The sequence below is a fragment of the Alexandromys fortis genome, unplaced genomic scaffold, assembly GCF_014885135.2.
Source record: "Alexandromys fortis isolate MF-2015 unplaced genomic scaffold, M_Fortis_MF-2015_v1.1 scaffold_375, whole genome shotgun sequence".
In the NCBI taxonomy this organism is placed as follows: domain Eukaryota; kingdom Metazoa; phylum Chordata; class Mammalia; order Rodentia; family Cricetidae; genus Alexandromys; species Alexandromys fortis.
This window is the reverse complement of record NW_026068279.1, coordinates 233,933-261,103: the sequence shown is the minus strand read 5'-3', so window position 1 is coordinate 261,103 and position 27,171 is coordinate 233,933. Positions and strand designations below refer to the sequence as shown.

At 43.8% G+C, this 27,171-nt stretch overlaps 2 protein-coding genes across 2 annotated transcripts; both read left to right on the top strand.

The window, feature by feature from the left end:
* The first annotated feature begins 564 nt into the window (after positions 1-564).
* On the top strand, positions 565-7,463 carry LOC126494727 (lysozyme C-1-like). The gene is made up of 4 exons (XM_050132138.1): positions 565-705; positions 2,321-2,485; positions 5,763-5,841; positions 6,664-7,463. The coding sequence occupies exons 1-4, from the start codon at positions 570-572 to the stop codon at positions 6,728-6,730; spliced, it is 447 nt and encodes a 148-aa protein (XP_049988095.1). The 5' UTR covers positions 565-569; the 3' UTR covers positions 6,731-7,463.
* A 6,592-nt stretch (positions 7,464-14,055) lies between these two features.
* Positions 14,056-24,151, top strand: Yeats4 (YEATS domain containing 4). Its single transcript, XM_050132144.1, has 7 exons — positions 14,056-14,314; positions 17,820-17,939; positions 18,640-18,706; positions 18,802-18,896; positions 21,030-21,122; positions 21,360-21,447; positions 23,447-24,151. Exons 1-7 carry the CDS (start codon positions 14,264-14,266, stop codon positions 23,614-23,616), a joined length of 684 nt encoding a protein of 227 aa, XP_049988101.1. The 5' UTR covers positions 14,056-14,263; the 3' UTR covers positions 23,617-24,151.
* Positions 24,152-27,171: the final 3,020 nt, after the last annotated feature.

Genomic DNA, 27,171 nt, shown 5'->3' with positions numbered 1-27,171 from the left:
TCACAGAAAAAAAAAAACAATACAGTAGTTTGCAAGAATATAAAATTTATAATACTATCAAGAAAGTCTACAAAAGGAAATGGATTAAACAAAGATATATAATGATAAATACTAAGAGATCATTTATGTGGGCAGGTCTATGTGAAATAGTTTGAAGTGAAAAACACAATAGAAAATGGTAAATACACAAAAAAACAATTAAAATTTAAAAGACATATGATTTATAGTCACACCTTATTTTAAGCAGTAAAGCGTAACCGCTTTTCTCTTTATATTGGTCATATTCAAGATAAAATTCCTGTTTAGGAAGAATGCAATCTGGTTCTCTGTGAGCCAAGTCTTTACACAGTCTCATTTCATCATTATCTATAGGTCAGAACATCTCTGTTCAAACACTGGGAGAAAATAAAAAATGATTTGCAAGTTTGTGAATCAATAAGAACTTCCTGCTTTGTACAAAGTTCACAGGGAAGATCCCCCAAACCACTAGAGGATGAAGGGAGTTAAAAGACGCTTAAATACTGGTGTCAGTTTGCTCCAGGCAGCTGCTGAGTTGATTTCCAGGCAAAATGAAGGCTCTCCTTGCCCTAGGGCTCCTCTTGCTTTCTGTCACTGTCAACGCGAAGGTCTTTAAACGCTGCGCGTTAGCCAAACTTCTGAAACAAGACGGAATGGATGGCTACAAGGGAGTCAGCCTGGCAGACTGTAAGTCTCTTCTCAGACAAACAACCCCTGCAGAACATATAAGAAAGCGATGAGTGAGCAGAGCAGGACCCAGAGTCAATAAGCTTGTCGGATTGCCATGTGCTTGGCTTGGTTTGATTGAAAACAGCAGCATTTGTCTTTATCATCACAGACACTGGGTGAGGAGAGCATGGGAGGGGACATCTGTGCCAGGCTAAGGCAATAATAGAACCTGAGGCGCTCTTAGAGCGTCACTGGGTTTTCAGGTTGCTTCAGACTCGACAGTCCACAGGGGCTGAGAATACAAGGGAGGACTCAGAGCTGGAGTGACTGACATTTGTCTTCATGTCTTTCACTATGGTATGGAGAGTTTTAGAGAAATGTTTCCAAGCTTTTTGAACTTCCTCTGTAGGGCAGAGGGATCCGATTTCCCCTAGAGGCTGCTGAAATGATGTCGGACACTGTGGACGCAATGATTTAGTGTGTTCTTCACTCTGAGATGGCCTTTCATCCTACACAGTGGAGGACATGGATGAAGAAGAGTTGTTCGTGGCTTACTCCCATGATCACATTATAACTAGTGTGGTTTGCAGATTAGATTAAGACAGTTAGTACTCAATAACTAATTGTCCATGAACAAGTGATCCGAGAGACGCACGTGTGGATGAATGGAAGATTTGATGAATGAATGGATGGGTGGATGGATGAATATTGGATACATGGTTGGGTAGATGTCTGGGTGGATTGATGGAGGTATGACTTGATTGGATTGCAGAATAGCCTTTTCTATTCTAATTGCTTTCAATATTCTCATCAGCCATTTGTGAGGCTACACACTCATGGAATTCAAGCAATGGGATGCTGAGGCAGGAGATTGCATGTTCTGTGCAAATCTAGGATACTTAGTGTCACAGAGAAAGAAAAAAGAATTCTAATTTAACATGCAAATTCATTTTGGTTATTAGAGCATTATCTTAGGAAATCCTTAGTTTTCTCATAGGAAATATTCTATTAGCATATGTATTTGATATTAATTTATCAAATTCACCTAATTATTCTTCATGAGTCTATTTCTGGCAGAGGGGTTTCGAGTATAGATGGAAGGAGGAGAAACAGTGGAAGAAATGGCTATTTTATTTTCTGAAGCAGGGGGAATGGTTTCATTCTATAGCACTGTTTGGCCTAGAACTCGCTATGTAAAGCAGGCTGTCTCAAATCCATACAGAGTCACCAGCCTCTACCTAACCACTGCTGGGAATATAATTGTGTACCACTGTGTCTGTTTCATATAATCAAATATTTTGAAAGGACCTTATCCTGTTTATTCTCAGTGTAAATCGATTTGTCTTCAACTAGATTCTGTTCGGAGCACTTGAAATTTTTCACTGGCGGACAAGGGACAACAGTTCTACCTACTTGAAAGGCAGAGGCAGGAGGATCATTGAGACCAGGGACTTCCCTGAGGAACACAGCCAGACCTGATCTGAACTTGTAGTATCATATTTTATATTTTAATCATATGTTTGTAGTTATAAATAAATCACTTGTAAAACACAGCAAGAGAAGAAGCTAATTTGGTATCCAGTGTAAATCATTTGGTGTCGCCGCTTACTGATGAATATTCTTTTCTTTCTAGGGTTGTGTTTGGCTCATCATGAGAGCAATTTTAACACAAAGGCTACAAACTACAACTCTGGAGGCCAAAGCACCGACTACGGGATATTTCAGATCAATAGCCGATACTGGTGCAATGATGGCAAAACCCCGAAAGCAGTGAACGCCTGTGGGATATCCTGCAGCGGTAAGACAGGGCAGGATTAGTTCAGAGAGCAAACAAGTCACCTGCTCCTAGTGCAGGAGACAGCACTGAAGGTACACCAGGAACCTGGGCAGACTGTCCTGACTGCTAGAAAGTCGTTGTCATTCACATCAAAATTAGCCAGGAAGACAGTAGACTTAGAGCATAGTGTGCTGATAGAATGCCCTGCCTACCAGCCAGAGGGCCTGGGTTCCACCTCAAAATCCCTGAATTACAAACCAAATAGTGCCTGGGAAGAGAGCTCAGACAGGAGTCCCCTAAACCAAAATTTGACCCTCAGCATCCACAAAAATTTTGGTGAAATTCACTTTTTTTGTAATAAAATCATTGTATTTGTATTTTTTTATTGAATTTATTGAGCTATTAATTTTCTCTGCTCCCCTCTCTCCCTCTCCCCTCCCCTTCTCCCCTCTCCCATTATCCTCATGCTCCCAATTTGCTCAGGAGAACTTGTCTTTTTCTACTTCCCATTAGATACATGTATGTCTCTCTTAGAGTCTTCTTTAGTGTCTAGGTTCGCTGGGATTGTGAACTGCAGGATGTTTTTTGTTTGTTTGTTTGCTTTGGGTTTTTTTTTTTTGCTTGATGTCTAAAAGCCACTTATGAATAAGTACATATGATATTTGTCTTTCTGGGTCTCGATTACCTTACTCAATATGATGTTTCCTAGATCTATTCATTTGCCTTCAAATTTAAAGATGTCTTTTTTTTTTTTTCTGAGTGTCATGTATTTGTAAGACCAGGCCTGCATAGTCAAAGACAGGCAGATCCGTGTGGCTCCCTGGCCAACCAGCATAGCCTAATCTGTAAGCCAGTTCCAATGGCAGACCTTATCTAAGAAACAATAGGGACTGCTTCTAAGGAACAGGTCCTGTACCTGTCCTCTGAATTCTACATAATAATAGACACATGTACAGGTTCGTAGGTACACATACCACCAGACACAGAGACATACATATTAAAATAGTAGAAAAATCAAAAAATAAATAGCGGGTATCATTAAAACTTGATGTTTTCATTAAAAATATACTCGCATGCACTTACTCATACACATAATTAAAATTAATAAAAGCAAATATTTGCAACAAATTGTCATTTTATAGCATGAATTTTATAGCATGCATATATATATATATATATATATATATATCTGCAAAGACTAATTGTAAGTGGCCTTATTGGTGTTTTGTTCTGAAGATTTCCATTCTAACAGTTTATTTATGGCTAGTTATGGATATTGTTGTAAGGGCGTTTTAACCTAATAGATTTTTATTATAAAGATTTCTAGCATATAGGAATGAAGATATTACTATCATAAAGCTCATATGACAGGGTACCATTAAGTCCTGGAATTTTTTTCCAGCTGGCTCCTTTTTGTATGTATTGATGTGCTCCTCATGTTGAGAGATCTTAGAGTGAATTACTAGTACCAGATTTTGTTTTAAAATGCTTTAGTTTGCATATTCAAACAATTAACTCCTATATGGACATTATCTCATCTAACAAAATAACATAGATTTGTGTATTTAAGAAGAAACATGTTATCAACAAGAAATGGGGCACACAGGATGGAGGCTTGGGATGGAAGAACTTGAATTCATACCATGGTGGAAGTAATGTGCAATTTCTGTGCATGAATTTAATCAGCCAATGTCGTTCTATTTTTCCAGTGTTGGAAGTAAACCCAAGACTTGGTACATTTTAGCCAGGCACTAACCAGTGAACTATTAATTCCTATTCTGCTAAATTTGGTTGTTAAAATTTTCAAGGGAAATACATGGTGGAATATTTTTGTCATCTCCTTAGCCTATCTGCAAAAGTGCTTTGTAGACTCATCACAGTCATTGAAATGGATTAGAATCCACGGAGATAGAGGAATATCACTCCTGGTTTGCCTATTTAGAGAGTTCATATACCTGGAAACCTCTAGAAAATACTCTTCTAGATTATACATCTATTCTGTAGGTTCGTGTAGAGATATATAACGTACATATGTACTCACATAGAAACATGTAAAGATTTGCTGTTTATACACAAATTATATTTGCATAAGTTCGAGAGATGTTATTTCTCAAAACTACGTTCATAGTAAGAAATATTAACCTGAATTCTCATTTTAAAGAGTGACTAAATTTGCAGTACAAATATTCTCTATGTTAAAAACATTGCAAATAAGTATAGAAATTTTTTTAAATTATTTATTATGTTTACAGTGTTCTACCTGCATGCCAGAAGAAGTCAGAGGATCTTATTATAGATGGTTATGAGACTACATATGGTTGCTGGGAATGGAACTCACAATTCTCACCCAGTGCTCTTCAGCCTGAGTTTGCTGTACAGCATCAGGTCTGGAGTGTCAGAGCACCTGGCTCTGTTTATTTTGCTGGTATAAATTACTAGGGGGCTGGAGAGATGGCTCAGCGGTTAAGAGCATTGCCTGCTCTTCCAAAGGTCCTGAGTTCAATTCCCAGCAACCACATGGTGGCTCACAACCATCTATAATGAGGTCTGGTGCCCTCTTCTGGCCTGCAGGGATACACATAGACAGAATACTATAATAAAATAAATACATAAATAAAAATAAATTACTAGGAAGAACTTTATTCACCCAAAGCTTGTGCATTGTTTGCATTCATAAAGTATTATTTATCTTTATGTGTGTGGGTGTTTTGCCTGCACATAGGATTGCTTGTGTGCCTGGTACCTGTGGAAGTCAGAAGAGGGTTTCCATCTAATGGAACTGGCATTACAGACACTAAAGAGCCACCATGTGGATGGTGGGAATCAAGTCGTCTGGAAGAGCATCCAATGCTCTTAGTCACTGAGCCATCTGTGCGGTATCTGTTTTCTTAGGATGAATTTTCCAATGGTAGACCCAGGTGACTGTTATTAGCATGTTCTAATTTCCAGTGTGAGAAGGAAGAGGAACTTCCCCCATGGTAGCTGACAGTCACACAGCCTCCAGTAACTCCTCGTTACTTCAGTGTGCTCTCTACTTTTTATCAGTGATGCAATATTAAGAACACTCTACTTTCAAGTCTATTCCATCACCCAGGGTCTTGAGAAATGAGAAATAAAATGACTTATACCATGTCAAGTGGATGGAAACAAGAGACACTCTCTCCAGTAATCACAGATGCATGGACAGCTGTGAAGAAATTTCTTGTATTCTCTGCTCAGTGTCACAGAGGAAAGCTGCCTGGATCTGAACTAAATGCTTCTCTAACCATCCTTGTCGTTTCTGACCCATGTCTTTCAGCTTTGCTCCAGGATAACATCACTCAAGCCATCAAGTGTGCAAAGAGGGTTGTGAGGGACCCACAAGGCATTAGAGCATGGTATGTGGGAACTTGGGAAGGGGAAACTGTGGGTTCTGTTGTTCTATGCATTGAGCTTTAATGAGGCCCAAGTGTCATTCTGAGCCCTGCAGGCACAGCTGGGACCTTTCTCTACATCGTTAGTTTTAGGGGATTTCCCTGAATTCTGAGAATCCTATACATGAATACTTTCTTCTCAGTCCTCCATACTATTTGTAGAATGAGCTACTGTTCTGTTCCTGAGACATCCCATTGACAGTGAGCATCTTGTGCTCTGCTCAGGTTAGGGAGGAATAAACTGCCCTGCAGACACAGCTCCATCTTCAGTAGCCATTTCTGCCTGCAGCTGTAGCTGTGTTCCACACTAGATCTTGGCCCAGAAACAATCACCATTAGTGTCACTTGATGAGGGAGTGATTTCTTATTAATAAAGAAACTGCCTTAGCCCATTTGATAGGCCAACCCTTAGGTAGGCAGAGAAAACAGAACAGAATGCTGGGGAAAAGAAGCTGAGTCAGAAGTTCAGACAGACACAGGTTAAGATCTTCTCTGCTAAGCCACCTCGTGGGCTACACAGATTATAAGAAATGGATTAGATTAATATGTAAGAGCTAGCCAATAAGAGGCTACAGATAACGGGCCAGGCAGTGTTTAAAAGAATACAGTTTCCGTGTAATTATTTCGGGCATAAGCTAGCCATGCGTGCGGCCGGGTGCCGGGGACGCAGCCTCGCCGCTCCTATCACTACAGTCACTGGTACACTGCTTCTCCCCAAGGTTAGAGAACGTGTGTGACAGAGGAGGGAAGTTTAACCATTTCTCCCCTGTCCCATTTCCTCCACAGGGTGGCATGGAAAACCCACTGTCAACACCAAGATCTCTCCAAGTACGTCAAGAACTGTGGAGTCTAACCGCTGTGCGTTTCCACTTCAGCTCATCCTGTCTCTTTCTCGCTCTAGCAGTAGTTATGGGAAAGGTCACACTTCCTTGGTGTCCCCTTAAAACAGTCAGGATAAACCAGGAACAGGAGAAAAATGGAGCCTGTTTCCTAAGTGGCTGACTGCTACCTTACGTGCTCATTGCTTTAAGGAAAACCTCCATCTTTTGGGTAGCTGATGCAGCAGATGCTGGTCACACTGGTCAAAGACTTTATCATCACACACATCTCTATGTTCTTCACCTTATGATACCATTCACATTAAATTTCACTGGAATTAATCTCTATCTCTTCCTTGTTGGATACACAGACAACAAATATTTAAGGAGATAAGTTGATATTGTGGCAAAGGGCAGCTATGTGAGCTGCAAGGCCTCGTGTGTGGGTCCAGCACCTAGACAGTTAGAACACTGCTGTGTGGGGCACGTTTGACTTTTAAGGGAATGGAACTGGCAGTTCATAGATCTGAATCTGCCTCAGCTTGGAAACTTGTTGCCAAGAAATGTGTGACCTTTCCAAAAAGTATAGAGCTGTCCCATTTATACCACTTAAAATATAAATTCTTAACTCATAGTCAGGCTGTTTTAATCCTTAGGAGAACCCTCACGTGCTGATCATGAGGTATTCCAGAGAGATGGGTGACTGTGGTAGCCCTTGAATTTCTTCAAATAGCTTCGTGCATATTAACTCTGAGACAGATGAGCTTGTATCAGCAAATCTAAGTGCATTGTGAAAAACTTCAAATACCATTAAATGATTTTTGATGCAAATCTTATATGTGCTTACTCTTATATGTGGTCTCTGGGTGAAAATTGTTCATCTATTGGGAAAATCAACTAGGTATTCTCTTTTCTTTTTTTTAAACCAGGCTGGCCTTCAACTCATAGAGATCTGCCTGCCTCTGCTGGGGGGATTAAAGGCGTGAGCCACCACCACCCGGCTTCAACTAGGTTTCTTAATATGGCATACTTACTCACGTACATTTAGCCAGAAGCTACATCCTAACCTACACATAGCCATTGGCTACATCCTCATCTACACAGATCCTGTGCCCACACTCCCATCTACATGCAACCCGCTGAATATTACCGGTGTAATATTCAAAAGTAAACAGACCAAGGTCCCTTGTCCCTAATAGACCCTTGACACAGTTATTCCCACAACATGGCATCCTCCAGTCATGCAGACATGAAGACGTTGCTACAGTGACAGACAGATCCCTGTGTGCAGGTTTTTTTTTTTCTTTTTTCGAGACAGGGTTTCTCTGTGGTTTTTGGAGCCTGTCCTGGAACTAGCTCTTGTAGACCAGGCTGGTCTCGAATTCACAGAGATCCACCTGCCTCTGCCTCCCAAGTGCTGGGATTAAAGGCGTGCGCCACCACTGCCCTAATATTCCTTCTTTAATCTCTGAGTGTGTTTTTTTTTTAAGATTTATTTATTTATTTATACCGTATCCTGCCTGTAGGTCAGAAGAGGGCACCAGATCTCATTATAGGTGGTTGTGAGCCACCACGTGGTTTCTGGGAATTGAACTCAGAACCTCTGGAAGAGCAGTCAGTGCTCTTAACCACTGAGCCATCTCTCCAGCCCCCTGTGTGTTTTTCTAGCATTTGCTGCCATCACTTCCTTTCTATTTGTCCCTCTCACTCTCTGTATCTCACCAGGGTTTTTTTGAAGCATTTTAAAGTGCATGAGAAGCATCATAGTTTATTTTTAAATTCTTTATTTCAGCCTCGAAAGCTACAATGTTTTTCTTTTATTTTATTTATTTATTTTCATTTTTAATTTATTTATTTATTAAAGATTTCTGCCTCCTCCCCGCCACCGCCTCCCATTTCCCTCCCCCTCCCTACAATGTTTTTCTTCTACTTATTTTTTCCATTTTGTTCTCTGTGTAAGAATTTCTTCCCCCCCACATTTATGCACCACATGCATCAGTGCCCTTAAGAGCCACAAGAGGGCACCAGATCCCCTGTGAACGAGGAGCAGATGAGTGTAAACTGCTGTGTTCAGAAGGAACCTGGGTCCTCTGCTAGAGCAGACATCTTACATGCGCTCTCAGGAAATTCTTTCTCAGTAATTCCCCTCGGTCTAACAGAACAAAGCTGGCTAGATCTGAGCAGATTCTGTGGCCGTCCCTTTGTCCCTCGCTCCTGTCTTTCACCTTCACTGTAAACGACACCTCTCAAGTCATAGCCAGTGCAGACTCTTCTGAGGGAGTGGTTTAAGTTTTAAGAAGGAAAATTTGTCCCCTTATTACAGTTACATGCAGTAGATCACTTCATCCTTTAACAAACTGTTTTTGGCAACTCTTTAGAATCTTATCTTTTACTTTGTCCTTGTTTTAAGCTTATCCAAGGCTTTAATATCCATTCAGTTAATAGAAATATGGGTCTAACTCCAGACCATACTATATTCTATGAAATACTTGGTTTTTCCTAATCATTTGAAGTGTTTGTACTATAAAGAGGATTGGAAGGGGTGCTAAGAAATGCTATCTTCTGGATATAACATGGCAGTTGGACCAATAAATTCTCAGCAGCAATGGCTTTCTGCTAGTTCCATTAGCATTTCAACCTGGCTGAGGGAGGAGTGTATGAGACCCCACCCCTCCCAGAGGAGCTATCAGCAGTTAATGGTGCTGAGGGTGGGAGGGAGAGAGGAGTTCCATTCCTCAGTGGTTTAGTCACTGGTAATCTCCCTTGCTCAAGAGATTAACACTCACCCAAGGAAGTGTAAGCAACACTCACTTATACTGCAGACACACATAAATAAAAGTCCTTAAGTGAGAAGAGGTATGAGGAGGAGGAGTTCAGAGGGAACAGGAAGGGGATAGGAGAAGATATTGGGGAGGAATAAGAACAAAGTACATTGTATGTGTGCATAAAACTGTGGAAGGCTAAGTAAGTTTAAAGAACCCCATTGCCTCATACACTGAACGAAAAGAACAATGCTACATAATGTTCTTCCCTCCATGTTACCAAAACTATTGGTAACATCCCTGGGCTGCTGCTATTTTCTTTTTGATTTGATTGAAGGGCTTTAGCTCTTGTTAAAGGTGATGTCTCCACATGCATTTGGAATCCCAGCACACTCAATGCTCCAAACTGTTTGTCCTCTTTGCTACATCACATCTATCGTGGTACCTAATAACCCAGGGACCTGTCATCCAAAAACAGACAAAGTTCTGCAACAAGTTCATCTTCTGTTCCTACTAGTACAGGATGTGTGTGTGTGAAAGATCTGAACATGATCATCTGCTATATTCTCACCTCCTGTCTCAGTCAGTGTTCTATTGCTGTGAAGAGACACCATGACCATGGACCCTCCTATACAGAAAAACACTTAACTGAGGCTGCCTTACAGTTTCAGAGGTTTATTCTATTATCATCATGGCTGGGCATGGTGGCATGCAGGCAGATATGGTGCTGGAGAAGGAGCTGAGAGTTCTACGTCTTGATCCACTTGCAAGAGGAAGTAAACTGTCCTGTACTGGATGTTGCTTGATCATAGGAGACCTCTAAGTCTATCCCCATAGTGACATACACCTTATACACCTTCAAAAGAGCCACACCTCCTCCAAAAAGGATAGACCTCCTCCAACAAGGACACGACTCCTAATGGTACCACTGTTTTTAGAAGACACATTCAAACACGTGACTCTACAGGACTGTTAGTTTCCACCTGGGCAGCAGCCTGCCTCTCCCGCCAGAGCAGTTACATCATCACTTGTCTCCAGGTTCCTTTCCTCTGTCAGCTATGTGACATGTGCACCCCTTAAAAGTGCCCACCAGACACTGTTGGCTCTCATACCTATTGCTCATCTCTCAACTGTCTTTTTCCTCTTGTTTCCTCCTTGTTCTCTCTGTCATCTGTTTGCATCTCTCATGTCCCCTCTCTGCCATGGCCCTTCACTCTTTGACTCTTTTCCTCCCACAATAAACCTCTTGAACTAACTGTTCTTTTTTTTTTTTTCGAGACAGGGTTTCTCTGTGGCTTTGGAGCCTGTCCTGGAACTAGCTCTGTAGTCCAGGCTGGTCTCGAACTCACAGAGATCTGCCTGCCTCTGCCTCCCGAGTGCTGGGATTAAAGGCGTGCACCACCACCGCCCCGCTGTACTAACTGTTCTTAATGTGGGCAATGTAAGCCTTCCCTGCAGCTTAGATCTATTCTCTTCAGCTATACGAACAATGTAAAGTGAATATTGCATCTTTAGCTCTGCCTCTGCAAGAAGGCGCAGTTCTGATGCTCACCACACCCTTGAGTTATGGCCTCGTTTCTGAGAGTAAAGCCATGTATCTTAGAACACCTATCTCCTCCGGAAACTTGTAAATGTGAGGACTTCCATGTGTTCCCTGTATTCGTCCTTCTAACCCATCCTGAGATGGATTCCCTGTTGTGGTGACCACCATTACTAAAAGTACGTGTTTTCCTGAAATCCATCTCAGCACCTGTCTTACCAACCACCACCCGTATCTAACAGTTATCTCTACACCCCGTGGCTGTGGTGCCCTGAAGACAAGGGCAGACACAAGAACCTGCTGACCTAGAGTAAGAAAGAAGACAAAGAGGAGCAGAGTAAACAACAGAGAACAGTTCTTTCTGCGGCCCTTGATGAACTTCAGAGCATCAGTGCGGACCCCATACATGGACCAGGTGGAACAGAGCAAAGGGAAGAAGGAAACAGCGGAAGGGCAGCCCCAGGGAGGATGAGTGCAGGCAGTACCAGGAGCAGAGAGTTCTCTCATGTGCCTGGGGCAAATGCACACAGAGCACAACTAGGCTCTCGCTGCTCAGGCTGTGGCATCAGTCACGGGTTTGTAACACGCCAAGCTGATGCTGAGTTTTGTTTGTGTTTTGTTAGAAACTGGCACAGTGTTAGCAGTGCGACAGAAACTGTTGCCGGTGGTGGCGGCGCACGCCGCCGGTAAGATTTGCTTAAGGAGGCAGAGGCAGGAGGATCACGAATTCGAGGCCAGCCTGGGCTACACATATTATAAAAATTTTAAAAGAAAAAATTATAAAATTTAAAAGAAAAGAAAAACACTGTTTATTCAGGCCTCTGGCATATGTTGAAAGATCATTTCGTCTGTGTTGTTTCCTAATGCAGAAGGCAACTGGAGTCAGACTATTTAATCTGAGTCAGCTCAAATTAAAGGTAGGTGATGTGGACTGAAATCTCAAGGTCCAAATCAGGAGCAGAAGGAGAGAGAGCACGAGCAAGGAACTCAGGACCGCGAGGGGCGCACCCACACACTGAGACAATGGGGATGTTCTTTCGGGAACTCACCAAGGCCAGCTGGCCTGGGTCTGAAAAAGCCTGGGTTAAAACCGGTCTCACTGAACATAGTGGACAATGAGGACTACTGAGACCCCAAGAACAATGGCAATGGGTTTTTGATCCTACTGCACGTACTGGCTTTGTGGGAGCCTAGGCAGTTTGGATGCTCACCTTACTAGACCTGGATGGAGGTGGATGGTCCTTGGACTTCCCACAGGGCAAGGAAACCTGAATGCTCTTTGGGCTGAAGAGGGAGGAGGGCTTGATTGGGGGAGGGGGAGGGAAATGGGAGGCGGCGGTGGGGAAGAGATAGAAATCTTTAATAAATAAATAAATAAATGATAAAAAAAAGTTTAAAAAAAATAAAGGTAGGTGATGTTCAGAGATGGAATGGGGTCTGAAGACATGGAAAGGGAACTCTCTGCCTCTTTATATCTTATTTTCACTGAGCAGGCATTCCAACTGCAGAGACATTGGTTACTAAAAGGCCAGAAAGTGATCATTAATTTTCATATGAAAATATACTGGTTTTGGATTTGACCCATCCAAATTCTGCGCTGTTTCCTAGCAACCCAGGTATTACAGGGACTACCAAAATGCCACTTCTAAGTTTCAGTTAAGCCCGCCTGCTTGTTCCCACGAGAAGTCACCTGACTCAGGATGCAGGCAGCAGCCTAATAAAGTGGTCTGTGTCCCTGGGCTGCTGCAGTTAGAAAGTAGAAGGCCATTTTTATGCAGTTTCTCATGTCGCGTTAATTTTACTATTAACAGAAAGCAGTGTTTCAGAAACAAACTCAAAAAGTGGTCCTATAAATGACAGGGACACAAGACTGAATCAGAGGACCCTGCAAACCAAAGCACCGAAGATGTCCTCACCGTCCCATGGGGTTTTTGTACTACGGAAGCCAGAAACATTTTCATAAAGGAACAATAAGTGTAGTATAATGTGTGGGACTCCCAGGGACCATCTCACGTCCCCATTTAAATCAGAACAAGCACATCTAAATCGCCTATGTGTAGGAGTGAACATGTTCGTCATAAATGGCAATTTCACGGCAGTATTTTTTTTTTTTTTTTTTTTTTTTTTTTTTTTTTTTTTTTTTTTTTTTTTTTTTTTTTTTTTTTGGTTTTTCGAGACAGGGTTTCTCTGTGGTTTTGGAGCCTGTCCCGGAACTAGCTCTTGTAGACCAGGTTGGTCTCGAACTCACAGAGATCTGCCTGCCTCTGCCTACCAAGTGCTGGGATTAAAGGCGTGAGCCACCACCACCCGGCACGGCAGTATCGTTCTAACTCATCAAAGCTGTCTCTGAGCTTCAATTCTTCTTGAGCGTGGAGGCAGTAATGGTCTTTCTGAATTAAAGACAGAGGGAAAACCATACCACATTCCCTGTGCGGGAATTGCCAAGTGTCTCAAGAAGCTTGTTAAAAAAAAATAAAACATAAAACAGGGGAACCCTCAGAGTAGGTCCAGTCTCTGCCTGAGACAGACATTCAGTGCTTATTGCTGAAGCTGAGGTCATCATCCAGAAACAGTAGGTTTCTCCCCTGAGATAGAGCAAGGTGTGCTCTCTTTCCCAAACAACTATATGCCCTCCAGGAGGCTTCTTGCATTGCCCTGAGCCTCATGTAGACTTGGGTTGTAGAACATCTCTTAGCTCTCCTAGTAAATGTTCTTAAGACACTCACATTTTTATTTTATTTTATAATAAAATTTATATTTTTCCCTCTAGTGATTTATTGTAGCATCGAAGTTGTTCCAAGCATGTGATATTTTCTTCTGTCTAAAATACACATTACAGGCCGTGTTACACTGTGTTTCCTGAGCTGTTTTTTCTGAGCCCTTCTTTCTAAATGTTTACATTGACTTGTCTCTCATAGTAATAGATTTTGGAAAGTATGTGATGATTTTTGATTAATTTTACATCTCTACAAGTCCTCAACCGGCTCTCTCCAAGGACAGCAGCAGTCAGGCGCGTGCGCAGTGTACGCCTGAGGTCCTTGCGCTTGCGCACGCGTCGCCGTCCCCCACCCGCCACACACACCCCTTCCGCCCCGCTCTCCCACCGCGGGGCTGAATGGCCGACCGCGCCGCCGCGGGTGTGGAGGAGGCAGTTCGGCGCCGCGAGCCCAGGTGACTCGCCCATCTCCAGTCTGAACCCCTCGGCCCGGGCGACCCCGCCGGCCTGAGCTCTTTCTTGGCGGCTGCGGCTCCTTCCCTGGGACAATATGTTTAAAAGAATGGCGGAATTTGGGCCTGACTCCGGCGGGAGAGTGAAGGTCAGTGCGCACGCGCGGCGCGGAGGCCGCCGAGTCCCCTCGGGCGCTCGGCTCTCTGGCTGGCCCCGCCCCGCTCGGCGTTCATTGGGCCCCGAGTCACCCGTCACCGCCTTCCGTCCCGCCGAAAAACAAAGATTCGGGGTTTGGTTGGGACAGTCTGTGGCACTTCCAGATCTGGAAACCGCGGTCCCTGGCTGGCTAGATACTCCCAGGCTTATCATTCCCTTTCGTGTTTAGTGAACGTGTTTCCCCATCATAATGTTTTAGATTGTGACATTTAATCCCCACACGTTAGTTTTAGCATCTAGCATGTATTATTGATAAGGGGTGGAGGTCAGAGTACAACTTGCGGGAGTCGGTTCTCTGGGGTCATCATGTGCGTGGGTCCTTGATGCCAGTCTCTGGTCCTCCAGGCGTCGTTGCCCAGTGTGCCATGTGTCCAGCTCGCACTGTCCCACCTTCCTGTGTCACTGGTTCCTGATGCCCCTTCCCCTATAACTCCTTATAAATACATCACAGGAATTTTTTTCTTCTCAAAAGAAATCACATTTCTACCATCTACTTAGATTTTGTTTTGTTTTTTAAAATCTTTTTGGTTTTTCGAGACAGGGTTTCTTTGTAACTTTGGAACCTGCCCTGAAAACTAGCTCTTGTAGACCAGGCTGGCCTCGAACTCACAGAGATCCGCCTGCCTCTGCCTCCTGAGTGCTGGGATTAAAAGGCGTGTGCCACCACCACCGGGCTTTTATAAATATCAGCGCCATATTATTTTTATAGTACCTCAGTCGTAGTGTCTATTACATCCATAGCTGTTTGAATATTAAATGTGAAGTGATAATTCCTCAACACTCTCAAAGCCACTGAAACGTAATAGGGGAAATGCCAGGTTATGTTTGTGTTAGTATCAGAGGCTTCATAGATTCATACATTTGCCTAAGCTAAGAACTTGAGCCGATTTTGAAGTGATTACAGAACAAGGGGTCAAAGTGAAAACTTGACTCTGCGCATGTCCGTGGGACTTGCCACATAAAAGCTGCTTGCCTTCTCTTGAAATGACTTGAAAGCCCTTTTACTATGTTTACCGATTGTTTGTTTTTGTGGGTACGGGCATGCTCCAGCGTGGGTGTGGAGGTCAGAGGACAGCTTTTTCTCCTGTTCTGTGAGTCCAGGGGACCAGGCCCTGGGCATCAGACACAGTGGCAGGTACCTTTTGCCTGCTGACTCAGAATTGTCTGTAGGCACACAGGTTCTGATATAGTTAACTGACTGGCTGTGGTTTAACGTTTTTCTGACGGCTTCCTTTTTCTTTATTCCTTGCTGTTGACTACACTAATATGCTCTCTCTCCTTTGGGTATTTCTATTATTGGACAGAATGTCGCAGATCTATGTGCAAAACTTGGTATTTTTAATAACAGCTTTCCCATCGTAGCCTGTCGGTACAGCCTTTACCCCAACCAGAAATGATGAGAGCACCCTAGAACTGAGCGCAGCTGTAGCGGACACGCTCGTGGCTGGCGTGCTTCATGCCTTCAGGGGCCACACTTACTATTTTTGCTTTCATTAATATTTAATGTAACATTTATTCTTAATTCCGTTTTTTGAGTCTCTTCCTAAGCATTTTGAAATGGAGAGTTCGACTTCCGAGTGTAGTTCTGTCTTGTGTCATGAATATTAAACTATTGTGTTAATTTCTCATTGTTGTAACAAAGTACCTGAAAGGAAGCATTCTAAAGGAGAACGGTTTATTCAGGCTCTAAGCTTCAGAGGTATGATGATAATCCGAACGCCTGAATCTGTGCAGCTCTCACCACAGGCGCCGTGGACAGAAAGGGGCACTGGATCCTTTGGTTTAGTTTTATGCAGAGATCAGCAGTCGGAGAAGGCAGCAGATCAACACCCACCACACTGCCTTCCATTTCCTCTCTAGCCATTTCGGTGGCAGGGGAGCAGGAGAAAGGAAGCCCATCATTTTGAGCTTAGTTTTGCCCCTCTGGTCAAGTGGTCAGCCATGTTTCTTCTTACCATTCCTTGCATTCTTCCCTGTCCTCTTGAAGTGCCGAGTCTAGTTAAGTATCCGCTGGTGTCAACCTTGTCCTTTTCCAGAAGCATCTAGGCCGAGGGACTTAACTCAGAACAAACCCCCCATCAGCAGCACCCATACCAAGCATTTAGTAACATATGCAGATCCCTTTTTTCTATACGGAATACAAATGTGTTTATAATACAGAATATAAAATGTCCCGGGCTGGAGAGATGGCTCATAGGTTAAGAGCACTGACTGCTCTTCCAGAGGTCCTGAGTTCAATTCCCAGCAACCACATGGTGGCTCACAGCCATCTGTAATGAGATCTGGTGCCCTCTTCTGGCCTGCAAGCATACATGGAAGGAATGTTGTATACATAATAAATAAATAAATCTTTAAAAAAAATTAAATAAAAAATAAAATGTCCCTATTTGTCCCCACTGTCCTCCATCGGTGTCTACCTGTGGTCATTTAACCCACTATAGACTTGAGGCGAAGCTGAACATCATGGCAGGGAGCACACAGCAGAGCAAAGCTGCTGATCTCTGTAGCTGGGGAAGGGATGGGGGAGCCACCAACAAGATGGACCCTTTAGAGACCCAACCCAAGTGGCTTGCTTGCTCCCACAGGGCACCACGTCCTAACAAGGCATTCAGCTGTGAGCTCATCAGTGCACTAATTCATTGATAAGGTTAGTGCCCCTGTGAGCCAGACCTCTCAGTGGTCCTGGCTGGGGACCAAGTTTTCAGCAATAAGTCTTTGGGAGGTACTTTATATCCAAATTGTAATTTACATTCTGATGACAATGGAAAATGTTTGCCCAAAATCCTCTCATGAACTGTCTGGGTTTTTGTGCTGTGCTTTGGTAAATACTACCATAAATTAATTTAAAAGACGTTTACCTGCAAGCGATACCAGTCAAACTGTATTCAGCATCTTGGCGTTTAGGTTTGTGAAGACATTGTTTTTCTTTAATCAAGTATTCATGTGCCTTACCTACATGGTGATGTAGCTGACAGGGTTCAAGCCATCATTTAAGCCGTGGGACAGCTCGGCAGGTAAAGGCACTTGCTGCCAAGCCCGATGACCTGCGACCCTCATGGTGGAAGGAAGAGAATCTCCTCCTGCAGGCCGTTCCTCCTCCACATGCACTGCGCACTGCAGAATGTGCACACAGATGCACAGAACAGCAAACGTTTCTGTTATGTGGGTGCTGGAACCAAACCTAGTCCTCGGCAAGAGCAGCGAGAGCTTCAGCTGCTGGACCGTCTCTCCAGAGCTCAGATGGGAAGGCTAAAATTAATTTGATACTTGGCTATTGTGTTAACTTGCAATGAGTGTGAAAATGGGTTGAAGAGATCTCTGTCCTAACTAAACCCTTAAGCTGTTAGACGCTGTTCCCTAAAACAAGCTGCCAATGCTCATAGTATTTATTCAGGTGAGGGTAAAACACTTACTGATTTTAAACTTGTTTTTTTTAGGGGGTTACCATCGTTAAGCCAATAGTCTATGGTAATGTTGCCCGATATTTTGGGAAGAAAAGAGAAGAAGATGGACACACCCACCAGTGGACAGTATATGTGAAACCATATAGAAATGAGGTATGCATTCGTTTTTCTATAGTTATTTTGAAGTACGGTTTGTTTGCTTGACAGTAAATTATAAAATTCTATGTAGTAACTTTCCAAGAATGAAGTGGGCCCATTTTAGAATTCTCACTCCACCCCATAATTCTTATCTTCGTTTAATTAATTAATGTGATTCAAGATGTGTTCTGATCGAGGTAAGAGGCTAGAGAGATGACTCAGCAGTTAAGAGCTAGTAATACTCATGGAGTGTGGTCTCCAGCACCCATACAGGACAGCTCACGAGTGTCCATAATTACAGCCCTGGCGGTCCACAGCCTCTGGGCTCCTTGGGCACCTAAAAACACATTTTCATGCACGAGCATTCACACACACATACACACATTCACACAAACATATACACATATGAACACTGGCCATTGTTTCGTTTGCTGTGCTGGGAGAGGAAATCAAGCATGCTTCCTGAACTACATCGCTGCCCTTTCTAAACACTTTGTTCTGAAATGGTCTCTAGCCATGTTGCCCAGCCTGCCCTCAAACTCACTCACCCTTCCTCAGCTTCTGGGTCAGCTAGACTTACAGGCGTGTCTCACTATACCAGCTAACCCTTGCTTTGTTTTAACTATGTGCTGTAAACTTCGAGAAAAATATATTTTACAAAATTGTCTGATATGCTAAGTGAGTTTTCATTGGAGCACTAATTTCTCTGTTTTAGGATATGTCAGCTTATGTGAAGAAAATCCAGTTTAAATTACATGAAAGCTATGGCAATCCTTTAAGAGGTATGTTACAGTTTTTGGTTCATCATACACGTAATTATAAAAGGAAAGGAACTACATCAGTAATTTACAGTTGTTTCCTTTTCTTCCCTCTCCAGTCGTTACTAAGCCGCCCTATGAAATTACTGAAACAGGATGGGGTGAATTTGAAATAATCATCAAAATATTTTTCATCGACCCTAATGAAAGACCTGTGAGTAACATTAACCTCTGCACATAGAGAGTAGAACATTTAATGAATGAGCATGTGTCATACTTACTAAAGAGTTGTTGTGTCCAAAATCTCCGTGTACACTTAAGTTCTAGTGATCTCACCCTAAGTTAAAATTTCCCTTGTTATTTAGGATCTTTGAGTTTAGAAAGAAACTAAAATTTCTGAAGGTGGTGGGGGTGGCGCTAAGGTCCTGGCAAAGCTGAATATAAACAAACTTTACAGCCCCAGCGGCTCAGGCTGGTTAGTCTCAGCACCTTCAGATCCTTCCAGCCTGAGTGAGCCACAGAATAAGACCCTGTAACAGGAAACAGAAAGATAGGAGAATTGAAAATGGGCGTGCTGAGGAAGCCCCTGCGACCCCCGTGCAGACAGGAGTTCAAGGTTATCTGCTACCGCTTGTCTCAAGGAGACAAAGATGGAAGATGCGCAGGGAGGTGGTGGTACAGGCCTTTAATTCCAGCGCTCAGAAGGCAGAGGCCGGTGGATCTCTGTGAGTTCAAGGCCAACCTGGTCTACAGAGTGAGTTCTAGGACAGCTAAAACTGTTACATAGAGAAACCCTGTCTCAAAAAACACAAAAAGCAGAGTATCCTACCTGCCCGAAACCAAATGATTCAGGAGTCAGAGTCAACCAGGCCCAATGGGATGTGGGCCCTTCTGGATGTATAGGGCACCTTCCCTATCGATGTAGACCCCATGAGGCCATGTTCATTGTCATGATGTCACCTTCAGTGCCACCTCTGTCTTGGTATCCAGTGAAAAAGGAAGGTCAGCAGGCCTGCCCACCTCATGACCTTCTGTGTTTTTCTTTTTCCAAAAATTTTTTACATTTATTTATTTGTATGTGTGGTGTGCACATACGGTTCCATCCTTGTGCTCTCGGATTACAGACATGTGGCGTGCATATACGGTCTTGTGCTCTTGGATTGTAGACACTCGGACAGTTGTTGTCTGTCCCAGGAATTATCAAATACATCTTGAACGTGACCACATAATTCACCTTCCCACTTACAATAGTCTGCTGCTGTTTTCGCCAGACCCTGGGGATTTGCCTTCTCCCCTCGCACACTCACCCCCCAAGCTAGGAATAAACCAGAGGCTCGTACTCCTGAGCTGTAGTCTGAACCTGGGAAATGCCTTTTGACAGGAGGGTATTTCCACTGGCTAAGCCCTATCCAGAGAAGGCGGGCATCTGTAAGTTGATTTCCTCTGTTTAAATTTAGTGGCAGATGTGTTCATTTTCCTCTACAGAATATACTTACTGTTTTGTGGTTGTTTGGAAGAATCCTGTTTCCTTGCAGTGATTTTAGCTAACCTTGCGGGAAGTTCTGGTGGTCTCTGGATGGGTTTGGACCGCGAGCTGTGCAGCTTTGCCAGCTCCTGATTGGTCAAGTAATGGGTCATGTGCTGTGGCGCACAGCTTCTCCTGAGGCCTCACAGAGCGACACCTGTGTTTAAGTTACCTGCCGGCTGTTTGCGTGCCCCTGGGAGAGTATCTGGCTCCCACTGGAGATTTTAGTATTAATTATTTTTTAGAAAACTATCTCCTTCCCCTCCCCTCATCTCATGCAGCCCAGGCTGCTGACGTAGAACTCAGAAACACTCCTGCCTCAGCCTCCCGCATGCTGGGATTATGGGTATTGTCCACCACACCCAGCTGCAGATCTTTAATATTCACAGGAAACTATTTAAATTCCCATAGCTATATGTATGCTCTTTGGGTATAGTTACTCTAGAGACACTTGCGTAGACCCTCACCTCTCCTCTGAGATGTGGACGGATGGTTACCTGGTAGAAAACCAAGGGCAGAAAGTTTGGGGGATTTGCCACCTAAGTCACAACTGCAGCAAGATCTGGAATTTGATATATTTACTAATTCCATCCCATAATTAGCTAAAGATGTGACAAGGTCAGCCAGGCCTAATGGTACATGCTTGTAATTCCAGCACTTGAGTAGTGGAGGCAGGAGGATCAGCCTTCTGCTAGTGAGTTTGAGGTCAGCCTGGAGGGTCTCAGAACTCAGAGGAGAGAAGGAGGACGGACTGACTGGCGGGAGGAATGTTTCAGATGTTGATGGGCGCCCTGAGAAGATGACCCCTGCTCTGCTCCACAGGTGACCCTGTATCACTTACTGAAGCTCTTCCAGTCTGACACAAATGCGATGCTGGGCAAGAAGACGGTGGTTTCTGAATTCTACGATGAAATGGTAGACTTTATAATGAGGGGGCTTTCTAAAACCCTTCGAGTATGGTGTAGGGGTCAGAGTACAGCTTTGGGAGTTGTTCTCCCCTTCCGCTGTGTGGGACGGAACTCACCTCTGAGGCTTGGCAGCAAACACCTTCACCTGCTGAGCGTTCTGGCCCGCTCCTGCAGTGAGTTTTAAAAGCACTTCAGTTGGAGACCTTTGGAGTTATTGGTCTTTTTTTCTCGTTTTATCCCTAAGATATTTCAAGACCCAACAGCAATGATGCAACAACTGCTGACCACGTCTCGCCAGCTGACTCTAGGAGCCTATAAACACGAGACTGAATGTAAGTGCTTCAGTGTCTTCTTGATGGCCAAATAATTGTTCATTAGTGGCTTTTTTTTTTTGGTGGTGGTTTTTTTTTTTTTTTTTTTTTTTTCCCGAGACAGGGTTTCTCCTAGCTTTTGGTTCCTGTCCTGGAACTAGCTCTTGTAGACCAGGCTGGCCTCGAACTCACAGAGATCCACCTGCCTCTGCCTCCTGAGTGCTGGGATTAAAGGCGTGTGCCACCACCACCCGGCTCATTAGTGGCTTTTTTAAGGTAAGTTCCTTAGCAGTTAATAAAACAAGCTGGGTATTACCGTAGATGGCAGCAATGAGCTAAATAAAGGAGTGCAGTCACCAGTATTTCCCGTGCCTCTTTAGGAGGTAGATGCTTTAACTCTAGTTCCTCTTCATCCTCAAACCTGTGTGGAATGCCCGAGTTTTAACTGTCGTGTGGTAGAAGGAATGAAGGGAGACTCAGAAATAGCTGAGGTTAGGCAGTATGGAGTGAGGATATGTTTGAACTCAAGTCTTTGTGATTTCAAAGTTAGCTTGCTGCCCGTTAGTGATTCACGTGTGTGAGAACAGCTGCACCTGGCCAGCAGCAGTTACCTAAGCCTTCCACAAGATGGCGATGTTGGCTGCACGCAGGAGTTTTTCTTTGTCAAGATCATACCATACTAGCCAACTGGCATATTTAAGCAGATGTATATCAGTTTGTAGTTAAGACATTTATTTGGTAATTTTTGATGTGTCCAGCTGAAATTTTTGCTTTTGCATTGCTGGGGTTTGGATCCAGCACGTCACCTAAGCATACACTACCACAGACATCAGCAGCAGCCTCTAGACATTCTTAAAAAATAACATTCTTTTGTCAACATAAATATTTGTAATAATAGTTAGTAAAGCATTTTATATATCACACCATATTGTAGGTACCTTCTACACATTGGTTCATGTAAGCTCTCCTGGATGGAGTTGGGGAAGTGGCTTGGTTGGTGAGGTACTCGTGCACAAGGACCTGGGTTTGAATCGCCAGCGCCTGTGTAAGATGCTGGGTATGGTGGCCTGTGCCTACCATCCAGAGCTGGTGGCTCAGAAGAGGGCTTCACTGGGGCTTGCCGGCCAGCTGTTCTTGACAGTCAGTGAGCTCCAGGCTCAGTGAGAGACCCTGTCTCAGAACAGTAAGTTAGAGAGCCATGGAGGAGAACCCCTGAAGTTGCTGTCTGGCCTGCACACACACATGCACACACTGTGCACAGTCTTCTCTACAAATAACGTGAGGGCTGTGCCGTTATTGTTTATGCCATGAGGACGTAAGTATAGAACTGTGTCGTGGTTAGTAGAGCCAGATTTCAGAGACGGTTTTGCTCTTTTTTGGAAAAGCTAGAGGCTCATTTTGTTGATATGATTTTGCTATGTAAATTGCATCTATAAATTAGTTAAGAATGTTTTGGGTTGGTTCACTGGCATTTCTTGGGTTTGTATGCCCCTTAGTCTGAAGTACTATGTATCTAGAGATAAACAAAGAAATAGTGTCTCAGGGCCGGGCGATGGTGGTGCACGCCTTTAATCCCAGCACTCAGGGAGGCAGAGGCAGGCGGATCTCTGTGAGTTCGAGGCCAGCCTGGTCTACAAGAGCTAGTTCCAGGACAGGAACCAAAAAGCTACGGAGAAACCCTGTCTCGAAAAATCCAAAAAGAAAGAAAGAAAGAGAGGGAGGGAGGGAGGGAGGGAGAGAGAGAGAGGGAGAAAGAAAGAAAGAAAAGAAAGAAAGAAAGAAAGAAAGAAAGAAAGAAAGAAAGAAAGAAAGAAAGAAAGAGTGTCTCAAAGCCTTAACTGTGAGTAGCTGTAGTTTAGTTTTTCTAGAAAACAGCTTGGAGCCTCTGTTGGAAGTTTAGACTCCCTACCCTCCCCACCCCCTCTCGTCCTGGAAGCAGCAGCCCTGAAATGCTGTCTGTTCCTCTGTGCTGCATCTCAGCCCTGGAGGGACCACTTCTCAGCTCACATATTTTCTTCAGTCGCAGAACTCGAAGTGAAAACCAGAGAAAAATTAGAAGCTGCTAAGAAGAAAACAAGCTTTGAAATTGCGGAGCTTAAGGAAAGATTAAAAGCAAGTCGTGAAACTATAAATTGTCTAAAAAATGAAATCAGAAAACTTGAAGAAGATGATCAGACAAAAGACATATGAGTGACTGGAAGTAAGTTCAGCCAGAAGCAGGCGGGTGCCGCAGGAGGATGGACATGGTGCAGGCACTGTGATGTTCGTGGGGAGCCGCGTGGGCGTTAGCCAGCCGTGATTTCAGCAGTGAAGTCCGAGCACTCTGACTGCTCGAGTCTTTCCTGGACGGTCCGTCTGTTCTGAGAGTCGATGCTGTGTGGCATTCCATATTAAGCACAACTTTTAAAGTTTTTTTTTTCCTCTTGTTTTTTAATTAGGACTATAGTTTATTTTCCTTTACGCAGGCATCCAAATTTTGTTACAAAGTCTAACGTGTACATATTTTATACTTGTGTGTATTAGTTCTAAGGAGAACTAGTGTATGCATTTAATTCCTCTGGGTCCTACCTGCCCCATTCTACCTCTTTTGTGGACGATGTATCTGGTAAGTATTCAATAAATGTACTTTCCTGCAGCTATGTCTGCCTCCTGTGACTTCTCCAGGACTTTCCCACCATGTAATTTTAAATAAATATTTGGGTTTTTTTCTTTCTTGAGAATCTCATCCAGTGTGTTTGATCGTATTCACCCTCACCTCCTCCCCTTAGTTCCCCAGATCCACCCAACCTCCCTGCTTCCCCAACTTCATGTCCCCTTTTTCTTTTTAAATTTAACTTATCAACTCCAGATTGCTCTCTGTATGCTTCTGGGAGTGAAATCTTGACACATCCTTAAAGAAAACTGACTCCCTTTTCCCCGAAGCCCTCATCTGTCTAGAGCTCCTCAGCTAGGGGCGGGACCTCTGGGGACGTTTCCTCCTAACACTTAGATCATGATATAGCAGGTCACAGAAATGACCCAGAAGTGACACGTAGGAGAGACCGAAGAGCCAGGCCCTTTCCAGAAGATAAGGTCTGTGTCTCTCAGTGTGTCGTGGTGAGCAAGAGTGAACCACCGCGATCCTAACGTCAAAATGGAGGGTTGAAGTCTGAGCTGTTTTGTTTTGAGACAGAGTCTCACTGTGTAGCCCTGGATGACTTTGAACTCACAGAGATGTGCCTGCCTCTGTCATCCAAATTCTGGGACAAAAGGCTTGTACCGGCTTGGGGATTTTTGACATTGGGGATGGTTGGGAGTGCAAGTGTTGTTGAGGCAGGGTCCCCTGTTTCTGCTGCTGCACTCCAGGTTAGCAGGCCTGTGAGCCTCCCACCCGAGCGCAGTGCACTGGGATGGAGATGCGCCCCACCACATCTAGCTCTGACTATGACTCGGGGGGCTCAGCGCGGGTCATCAGGATCACACAGCTGGTGGACTTACCTGCTGAGCCGGCTCCTGGGACTAAGTCCAGATGTAGGTCTTGCTGGACTTTCTGATCTGGTTTTTTTTTTCCTTTGGTTGTTTGTCTTGTTTTAAGTTTTAGTTACTTTTAATTAATCTTTTTTAAATCCTTAAAAAAAGGACTCAATTAGTCCCAACAAGAAAAAATAAATAAATAAATCCTTAAAAACATAAGAGATATTCAATGACATCCTAGATGGTAGTAATCTCATATAACACACTGCTTGCAAATTCCCGCCTGACGGCCCTCCTCCACCCATGGAATTTTGCTCACTCTCTCCCTAGGCTGTCTGTTCTCTATCTTCAACAAAGCTTCGTTGCTCCTTAGTAATTCCTTAGTGGGTCATTATGGTTTGAAATTTTTTTTAATTTTTTTTTTTAATTTATTGATTTGACTGATTTATTATGTATACTGTGTTCTGCCTGCACATCAGAAGAGGGCACCAGATCTCATTACAGATGGCTGTGAGCCAGTGGTTAAAAGTACTTGTTAGTCTTGTAAAGGACTTGGGTTTAGTTCCCAGCACCCACATGGTGGTTCAAAACCAATTGTAACTCCAGCTCCAGGGGATCCAACACCCTCGTCTGGCCTCCACAGGCACCAGGCATGCACGTGATACACATCCATAAATCCAAAACTCTTGTACACATAAATCTTTTGAAGAAGGAAGAGACTCCTTGCAGAGGTGGCGTGTGTGCAGAGTCCAAGCAGGCTGTGGCAGCTAGAGACTTGGCAGGACAAGCTTCTGGAGAGTTCCACTTCTTGACAAAATATTGGTTGAGTGCAGCTAAGACTAACCAAAGGGGGCATAAGGTTCCAGAAAAAATCTCAAGGAAAAGCATTGCAAACGACAGCAGTTGCCATGGGATCGGGCCCTAAGGAAAGGCTGGCGCGAGCCAACCAGTCAGTGAGAAAGTTGGAGACAAAGTTCTCCCAGACCACAGAGGCACCAGAGTAGTTCTGGACAACACGATTATCTCTGACTTAAAGACAGTGACATTCTTGGAAAGTATGTGGACTACAGTCACTGTTGAAATGGTGGCTTCTAAAGCTGCCCGAAGCACCAACATTCTGAACTATTTCATGACGTAAATAACTTCCATGTCTCCCTTTTCTCATGAGCCGATGACACCTAAGCTAGTGACACCCATTGTCTCGGGAGCTTAGTTTTGCTGCACTGTAATACACATTCCCGAGGGAAAAAAATGTTAAACAAACAAACCAAACCCTTCTCTGGCGAAGCAGCTTGGGCTCAGGGAAACTGGCTATCCCTCTTCAAGCCTGCCGTGCCTCTGCCGTGCCTGAAATTGGCACTAAGGGTCTTCCAAAATCCCAGTGCTGCCTCACGTGCACACCGCTATTACCAGATGCCGAAGAAGCCCGTGCTTCAAGCCAAGCCTCCTAGCTGGCCCCACACTTCCTCCTGCTTTGGACCTCGGGATCCTGGGATTGTTCCGAAATCTAAGACTTTAGGATGTGGCACAAATGTATTTGTTTCATTGAGGCTTTTAAGTAGCCAAGCTCCTTAAAAACGATTATTTTTATTCTTAGGAGTATGTCTCTGTTTGTGCACACCACTTGTATGTTAGGTGCCTTTGGAGGCCAGTTTAGGGTGTAACTGTATCTGTATCTGCAACTCCCCTGGAGTTGTGAGATTCCATGTGGATGCTAGAAATGGAACCTGGGTCCTCTGAAACAGTAACCTCCGCTTCTAACCACTAAGCCACCCCTCCAAAGTCTCAGAATTTCCTTCCTGTCTTTTGCTTTGTTTTGTTTTCCAAAACAGGGAAGACAGGGATTCTCTGACTGTCCTGGAACTCACCCTGTAGACCAGGCTGGCCTTGAACTCAGAGATCTGCCTGCCCTCTGCCTCCTGAATGTGCCACCACTGCCCACCTATGCCCCATCTTTTGAGTTGAGGATACAAGAACTTTTTCTGAAGAGACCCAGGCAGTAAATATCTGTTTTTGTCAGTTGGGGACCTCTGCCATTGTGTGAAAGCAGTCCCACACAGCAAATGCATGCAACTATCCAATAAAAACAGCTTTATCGACACTGAATTTGAATAACAATTTTTCATGTCAAAATATTTTCCTTCATTTGTTTTAACATTGAAAACTATATGTAATAAGTGATATATATTACACAGGAGTGTGAGAGAGAGAGAGAGAGAGAGAGAGAGAGAGAGAGAGAGAGAGAGAGAGAGAGAGAGAGAGAGAGAGAGAGAGAGAGAGAGAGAGAGAGAG

Bases quoted from the DNA above. Each gene is read 5' to 3' on its own strand.
- Yeats4 (XM_050132144.1), top strand. From the start codon at position 14,264: ATGTTTAAAAGAATGGCGGAATTTGGGCCTGACTCCGGCGGGAGAGTG. The intron at 14,315-17,819 runs GTCAGTGCGCAC...TGTTTTTTTTAG, and splicing joins ACTCCGGCGGGAGAGTGAAG to GGGGTTACCATCGTTAAGCC. The intron at 18,897-21,029 runs GTGAGTAACATT...TCTGCTCCACAG, and splicing joins TCGACCCTAATGAAAGACCT to GTGACCCTGTATCACTTACT.
- LOC126494727 (XM_050132138.1), top strand. From the start codon at position 570: ATGAAGGCTCTCCTTGCCCTAGGGCTCCTCTTGCTTTCTGTCACTGTC. The intron at 706-2,320 runs GTAAGTCTCTTC...TTTTCTTTCTAG, and splicing joins GGGAGTCAGCCTGGCAGACT to GGTTGTGTTTGGCTCATCAT. The intron at 5,842-6,663 runs GTATGTGGGAAC...TTTCCTCCACAG, and splicing joins CCACAAGGCATTAGAGCATG to GGTGGCATGGAAAACCCACT.